This window comes from Sporothrix brasiliensis (assembly GCF_000820605.1).
Source record: "Sporothrix brasiliensis 5110 chromosome Unknown Cont19, whole genome shotgun sequence".
NCBI classification, from domain to species: domain Eukaryota; kingdom Fungi; phylum Ascomycota; class Sordariomycetes; order Ophiostomatales; family Ophiostomataceae; genus Sporothrix; species Sporothrix brasiliensis.
In genome coordinates this window covers 3985687-3993971 of record NW_024467138.1, presented here as the reverse complement: position 1 = coordinate 3993971, position 8285 = coordinate 3985687, and the positions used below count along the sequence as shown (strand labels likewise).

Genomic DNA, 8285 nt, shown 5'->3' with positions numbered 1-8285 from the left:
CTGTCATCTGAAGAAGAAGAAAAACGCCATACGAAGAACTGCAAGCTTTTGCCGACCATCCCACGCTTTTGGCTGCTCTGACTGGGGCAAGAGGCCCGAGGCGGCGGCCCCCTTGCTATTCACTGGGGAAAGCTCGCCCTGTCGAGGGCACTAGCTGCCAAGTTCAACTTGCTAGCACTCCAGGACGCGACAATGCGGTGGTGCTGTTGCACTCCAGCGGTGTTGCGGTGTGCAAAATGTGCTCGTCAGAGAAGCTAGGGGAAGGTGGCTAGCCACTCGAGCCACTCGCGAGGCCAGCTTTTCCCTCTCCCACACCAAATCATAGCGCCGTTTTGGCCTGACCGGGTGCTCTTTCCGGGAACGGGGGGAGGCCATACCAAATCGTCTTGAACAGGCGAAAGCGAAAAAGGGGTGGGAGGCGAAAAATACAAGGACAAAAAAAAAGGCACAATAAGGCATGCAGGGAAGGAGCGTTCCGTGGCAGGTGTACAGACAAGGAAGGAATGATGGATAATGGAAAGAATGAAAGGTGACGAAACCAAGACAAAGTGTGACGGCGCAAAGAAGACAATGGAAGGAGCAGCTGTCCCGGCGAAGGCACACACAAAGCAACATCAAAAAACGGTTGACGTACGACACGATTGACAACAGGACAACAGGGCTCTTTGTTGCGCGCCCGCGCGTCTGTTGTGTATGAGCGCGGGGGGACGAGAACGTAATGGACTAGAAAACCAGGTAAGACAAGCCTGCCCAGTGCCAGTGTTGTCATTTTTACCAAGGAGATGGTGGGTTGGTTGAGGTTGGCTGGTTGGTTTACGCGTACTCAGAGCCCATCCTTTCCGTTTTGCAGAAGCTCCGTTACTATCAGACTATTACTCAGAACGTGGTTTCAGAAGGTAGCAAGGGGGGGGGGGGGGCTCAAATGAAGAGAAATCAATTAAAAAGAGGAAGGTACGACATGCATTGTAACAAGGGCGGCACCACCTCCATGGAAAACAACTAAGAAAATAAAAAGGCCGAAAAAACGGGCTTGCTCCTCTCTTCCTGTCCCAGCTCCTCGTCACCCCCCTCGTTTCTGCGTTTCTTCTCCTTCGGTGGCCCTTCTTTCCCCCCTTCTTCCTTCTCTGCCCCCTGTCGCTTCCATGCTAGTGCACAACAAGGCCGAACCGCACGTCTCCACTGATCTCCACAGACGTACACCGTACCCTCTGCCTTGGTTTCTCGTTTACGACCAGACGGAGTGATGTGACGTCTGTTACCGCCAAAAAAAAAAAAAAAAGTTAAGAGACTCAGCGGCTCTTGCTCATGAGACCGCTCTCTGCCACGCCCCGGCCGCGCCTGCCCTCATTCCAGCCTTCCTTGTGACTCGCCTTTGCTCTTTCCCTGGATCGCTGGGCGGCAAAGGTGAGCCAGGCGACCAAGGCGCCGATGTTGCGGTGAAGGGAAGTTGCGACCCAATGACGTGAAAGCGGCCTGACGCTCGCAAGGAAGGACCTGGACGGAGAATGGAGTAGCCTTTTCCACTGCCTTCTTTGCGCCCAAGTATCGGGTTTTTTTTCTTTTTCTTTTGGCTTGCATTATTACTATTACAAAAGTGTGGTGCCTACGACGTCAATTAAGCTCCCTGTCCGTGGTGGCTTTTTTCTTTTTGCTGAGTGGAACATTTTCGTCCCACCCTTGTCAAGTATGATTCACCTTTTTTTGGCGGCGCCCCTTTGCTCCTTCCCAAGATTTCCACGCCAAAAGAAAAAAGAAAGAAAAATTCAAGGGGAGGGGGGAGGGGGAAACAGTCAAGCGCGACCGACCTAGCGTGCCTCACTCCGTAATCAATTGTGCCACTACCTCTACCTGTCTGACCTCAACGAAGCCCGCCGCACTCCGTTTTTAGCCCGCTGCTGTAACAATTCCACCTGTTGGACACGCTAAAGCACTTTCGGTAAACCTCTCTCGCCCGTTCCTTACTCAACATAGCAGCGACCGTTTCGCGCCAAACTAGATATCTGGGTAGTTCCTCACATTTTCTTTCCTCTCTTCCTGTTTCTCTTTTTCATTCCTCAGACTCCCTCCCCGTCACCAACTTGACCACGGTCAACAACCTCTTACGATTCCCAAACGCATATCGACGACCGTACAACGACTGTGTCGTACGGACTCACACCGCGCGCATATACCCACCCGCCCACAGGCCACTGGAACTGAAAGCCAACGCATCCGCACATCAGCAACCGCCGCCGCTCTTGCTCTCTCGTAAGAGTCACCAGCTCGTCGTCACCGCATTTCGGCGCAGAATTCGTTGTTGTTTCTGTTGTGTCTCTTTTCCTCCTTACCTTGTGACGCCGACTTTTCGCATGGCCACGGCTCCCTTCGACTTTTGCCAGTACGAGACTGCACAGAACCGCATTGGCACAACGAACGAAACGGTCGACCCGAACTAAATTCCGGAACCGGAACACAACCAAAGACGCAGGACGTGCACCCCAAAGGCAACACCGACGAAAGAAGCGAGCACGTTGTGCGCGTCCCCAGCTGGCATCGCTCATAACTCTAATTTCACGCCTGCCTCACGCCTGTCTCGCGACCTTTGTGGGCGTTCCCGCAGCCGTTACGAACTGTCGCTTTTCCTGTCGTCTTGGAACAGTAGCGCACAAGCTGGCCATTGCTTCCCGACCAGTGTGCAGGGCACGAACACCAACCAGCACTCAGCTTTGGTGCCGTCGTCTTTGTGGACGTCCGGCCGTGTAGTTGGCAGCTGCGCTTGCTCGTTCAACAACATACTTGCCAGCTAGGCGACGACAGTTAAAACAGACCACCGACCTCACACTGCGACCCAACACACACCAGGAGCAGCTGCCACCCGCGCGGCGCACACGCCAGCTTTGCGACAAAAGCGACAGGCGGCTCTGTGAGACCTCTGGAGAACAGGGGAACCAGCAACAAAATCCCCAACGGCGGGTTCAAGGAAAAGGCGGTCCCCCCCTGGAACAGCCAGCGGAGCCTGCTCTCTCTCTGCGTCTGCCCTGGAACCACTCTGCCACTGCACCTGTCATCCTTGGCCCTATGCCAGGTTTGTGTTGTGGGAACACTGAACTGGGTTGTAACCCAAAACAGCGGCCTGCATACAACACAATACGTCTGCTGTTTTTGCAGCGACGTGTGCTCTCTCTCGCAGCAGGCGGCCGCCTCTGACTGCGGCCCTTACCCGCCCCATCCTCGCAAATAATCAGATTCGCCAGCAGGGAGGACGCTTCGAGGACGTACTTGTACACGGCCTGTACCTTGACGACCTCCAGCGTCCAGCGACCTGCGTTCTTTGCCTGGGCGTGTATCTATCTATATTTGCTGGCTCTGTCCCCCCATTCTTAATTTTGCTCTTTTGTTTTACCTTCTGGCCTATTATTCCTTCCTTTTTCGATCTTTCCTTCTCTGCTTCTTTCCCTTCTTCTTTCCCACACGCCCCCTCTCCCCGTTAAAATAGACTCCCGTCATCCGCTGCAACCCTTGCCGCCTGCCTGGGCAGAAGTCGATCACCAAGCTCCACACGCAACACCAACACAGTCGCAGCGGCACACGAGAAACGAGGGACCGAGGAAACGGAGGCGAACACACGTACACGAACACCGAAGGAAACTGAAGACGCAGAAGTGCTCCCAAAAGAAAGAGCATAGCAGGCCAACCACTGCTGCACAGCATTGCACAGCGGACGAAAAGAAAAGAAAGAAAAAGAAGAAAAAAAACGGCAGATGCAACACCACGACTAAACAGACGAACGCGTGTGCGTGGCGGCCACTGACGATACCAATACTGAAGTCCTTACTGTGCACACAGAGCCAGTTTGGTTCTGCAGATTGGAAACTCCCGCTGGCCTGATTCGGTGCTCAAGCACATAAATCACCACACCCCACCCTCCTTTTCTCTGTTCTCTTCTGTTTTTGTTGTGGGCTGGACTCGCATCAACTTTCCGTTCCCTTCTTCTGTCCACTTCTACGACTCGCGTCTTCTTTCCAACAGGTAACCTTGTTGACAAGGCGTTGCCAAAAGTGCACTTACACAAATACGCCCTGCTCTCACAACGTTTTATATAAGCCTCCAGGACGCCCACCTCTCCTCTTTCCCATTCTTCTACTTCTGCATCCTTCTTTTATGAGCTAGTCCTCCTCCACACTCACCTCCTTCATATCAAACATCTTCTTACTTTCGACTCTTCTTCAATGCGGCACATTTCACCATTGTCTTTTCACTTCCACTCAAACATCATCAACTAGACCACGAGTACTCTGAGAAGTTCTTCATGTCTTTTTTTTAAAACAACTTCCACTTCACCATTTTACTTCATCCGCATTTGATTTCTCTTATAGCTTGTGCTGAGCAGCTTCCGTCTTATACGTTGTTGTCCAGCACACTTTAAAACCATGCCGTTTTTCGATCTTACTTCACATCCAAGTTTCACTTCGCCAATCGCCTCTTCAATATCGATTCCATCATCGGTAGAGGACGGCTCATTTTCGACAGCGCCATTATCGACGCCGCTGTCATCATCACCCACAACTTCCATCTCAAGTCTTAAGTCTTCCCTGAGCCGGAAAATGGCCTTGAGCAGGAGCTCTTCGAGGGACAGCAGCGGTCGTGGGCACAGCACCCAGAACGCTGCGTTGGCTGGCCCCATGGTGGAACGGTTTGTTCAGGCACAAGCTCAGCAACAGGCACTGGAGCAGGCAAGGCAGTCTTCTGAGGGTGCCAACAATGCCGTCGTCTCCAACGCCAGCTTCTCGTCCGTGTCCACGGCATCCACTGGTCTCAAGATGACGTCAAGCGCAAGCAACTCGCCTACGCTCATCTCGAACGTGCCAACACCGGCGTATGGCAACTCTATGCTTCCCTCGCCGGAGCCGCTGCGTGGACGGGACTTGGACCCTATTCCCATCTCCTCGTTCCAGCTGCCGGAGTCGATGTTGAGCCATAAGATGAGCGAAACCTCTCTCCTCCAGAACACCCCGCCACTCAGTATGCAGCAGGGCGGCGGCAGCACCACCTCCATGTCACAAGCACAAGAGGCATCTCGGCAGAACGGCAGCATCATCCGCCGTCTGTCCAACCGAGCCTCCAGAGCGATCACGCGACGCAGGCCGTCGTCTGCGCACCCCAACAGCCGGGACGTTAGTGTCGGGCCCGGCATTCTTCGCAGACGAAGCGACAGCAACAACACCACTCCGGTCAGCGACATACTGGACCGGCCTACCTTTGACACCGACTCCGAGTTCGAGGTTGACGAGCGGGACGATGGTGACAGCATTGCGGCTTCCATGTTCGACGGCATCGCCAACACGGACGCATCTGCCACTATTGTTGGCACGTCTTCTGTGAACGGCTCGGTCGCGACAGCCGCGGCGCCCACGCCCGCTGAGGTTGGTCCGGTTATCCCGCTGGCCCTGCTCCATGGCATTTCTATTCGCAAAGTGTCCAAGAAGCACAAGCGCGTTCTCCTCACCCTCGATGCCGAGGCCGGCAAGGTCTCCTGGGACCGCTTCCGCCCGTCCAAGAGCATCTACATTGATGATATCAAGGAGATCCGCACCGCCGAAGACATCCGTCAGTACCGCTACGACTGCAACGTGCCCGAGTCCGACGAAGGCCGCTTTTTCTCTATCCTCTACCAAGTTCCCGGCGTGAAGGAGCCCAAGGTCAAGCATTTCATCGCTGATTCCGAGGAGAATTTCTTGGACTGGACGACCACGCTGGACGCCATCTACAAGCACCGGCAGGATCTGATCGCGTCGCTCATGGCCTTCAACGACAAGGCTGTGCGTGGCTACTGGAACCGGGAGATGGCCAAGCAGTCCTCGGAGAAGCTTAACACCCAGCCTTCCACAGCCCTTGCTGGCGAGATTGATTTTGCGGGTGTCGAGCGTGTCTGTCGCAACTTGCACATTCATGTTCCTCAGGAGCGACTCCGCACCAACTTTGCCAGTGCCGATGTGCACAAGACGGGCCGCCTGAACTACGCGGGTTTCCAAGAGTTTGTGCGTCTGATGAAGAAGCGCGGCGACATTCATGCCATCTACCGCACATTGGCATCCAACGCGAGCCTGGGCATCACCCGCGACGAGTTCTTCGACTTCTTGCGCAACACGCAGGGCGAGAACGTCGACGATGAACTTGCCTCCTGGGAGACTGTGTTCTCCAAGTTTGCCCGCCGGCCCAAGGCTTCATCGTCGTCTGGAAAGGACATTGCCGTCATCAGTGACGGCGAGTCGGCTATTAGCGGCAGCGAAGAGGTCCCGCGGATGTCGGAGGCTGGCCTCGCGAGCTACCTCACCTCGACCTACAATCTCTCCTTCATCAAGGAGCCGAAGGAGTACACCTTTGACCGCCCCATGAACGAGTACTACATCTCCAGCTCGCACAACACCTACCTGGTCGGTCGCCAGATCGCAGGCACGTCGAGCGTCGAGGGCTACATCTCCGCCCTCACACGTGGCTGTCGCTGTGTAGAGATCGACTGCTGGGACGGTGCCGACGGCCAGCCCATTGTCAACCACGGCAAGACCTTGTCCTCGAGCATGTCCTTCCGTGAGGCCGTCAATGCCATCAACCGCTATGCATTCGTCAAGTCGCCCTTCCCTTTGTGGATCTCGCTCGAGGTGCACTGCAATCCAGAGCAGCAGCGCATTATGGCCCGGATCATGCGTGAGGTCTTTGGCAGCAAGCTTGTCACCGAACCGCTTTCGGCCGCGACCAACCGCCTCCCCTCGCCGACTGAGCTCCGGGGCCGCATCCTGATCAAGACCAAGAAGACGCAGCAGCCCACCACTGCCACTCTTCCGCCACTTCCTCTGCAGACCGCGAGCGAAGTCATTGCCGCCAACACGAGCGAGTTTTCGGGCCGCCGCCGGGGCAACAGCCTGCCGACGCCGTACTACAAGGCGCTGACTCTGGACGGCAATGTCCCGAACGTAGTCTACTCGCCCACGTACTCGCAGCCATCGCCTCTATCGTACTCGGCCGGCCAGTCCCCCCCCGTGCTCAGCCCCGGCTACTCGACCCCAACGACGCCTCGCAAGGCCAGCACCCCCAAAGCGCGCGTCGCCACGGTCAACACCATCACCGAAGGTCAGGTGGCGCGTGAGACCCCGAGCAGCAGCACGAGCGACTGCGACAGTGGCAGCGAGAAGGCTCCCACCAAGCACAAGCAGAGCAAGATCGTGCCCGAACTGGGCTGCCTGGCTGTCTACTGCGTTGGCGTGCACAAGACGACGCCCTTTGAGGACCCCGAATGCAAGGCCTTCAACCACATTCTGTCGTGGGATGAGACGGTGTACGACCGCAGCACCAAAGCGCGTGACTACCGCCAGGCGGTGTACTTCCACAACATGCGCTACCTGATGCGCGTGTACCCCAAGGCATACCGGTTTGGCTCGTCCAACTTTAACCCTCTGGGCCATTGGCGCCGCGGCGTGCAGATGTCGGCGCTTAACTGGCAGACGTATGATCTGGGCATGCAGCTCAATGCGGCCATGTTTACGGGCGGCACGGACGAGTCAGGCTACGTTCTGAAGCCGCGCGAATGCCGCCAGTTCCAGGTGTTGCCCAACCTGCCTGGGGAAAGCAAGCCGCGCGAGCTCAAGCGCGAGCGCAAGAACGTCAACTTTAGCATCGGTGTTGTCTCGGCCCAGCAGCTGATGCGCCCCGTCAACTTCCCCGACCGCCGCACGCTGGATCCCTACATTGAGGTCGAGGTCTTCATGGCCGACGACAAGCGCGACCGCGACGAGAGCAAGCAGCAGTCCGACCACGTGCCGCTGACCCCGCTCATCTATCGCACCAAGATCGCCCCCGGCAACGGCTTCAACCCGGTCTTTGACCAGCGCTTCAACTTCCGCTTTACGACCAAATACCCCGACCTGGTCTTTGTGCGGATGAGCGTCAAGCTGGCCGACAACGGCAAGTACACGAGCGCCAACCCCACGGCGACCTTTACGGCCAAGCTCAGCAACCTCAAGCAGGGCTATCGTACGATTCCGCTAGTGGACGTGAATGCCGACCGCTATATGTTCTCGACGCTTCTGTGCGAGATCCACAAGGAGCCGATTACGAGCGTCTTTGTGCCGTGCGCAACCGATGCAGCCGAGGGCAGCACCAGCACCAACAAACTCAAGAGCATCCGCACTGTCTTCAACCGTACGACAAACCAGAGCCCCAAGTCGAGTATCGACAGCGGGCCGTCGTGAGCCAGTCGAATGACGCTATCCTATCTTTTTTTCCTTCTTCCTCCCTCTCTTCCCTCTCCC

The 8285-nt window shown here is 56.2% G+C and overlaps 1 protein-coding gene across 1 annotated transcript; it reads left to right on the top strand.

The window, feature by feature from the left end:
• Window positions 1-4583: 4583 nt before the first annotated feature.
• On the top strand, window positions 4584-8225 carry SPBR_00089 (1-phosphatidylinositol-4,5-bisphosphate phosphodiesterase; the record flags this gene model as incomplete). Its single annotated transcript, XM_040758409.1, has 1 exon — window positions 4584-8225. One exon carries the CDS (start codon window positions 4584-4586, stop codon window positions 8223-8225), a length of 3642 nt encoding a protein of 1213 aa, XP_040618897.1.
• Window positions 8226-8285: the final 60 nt, after the last annotated feature.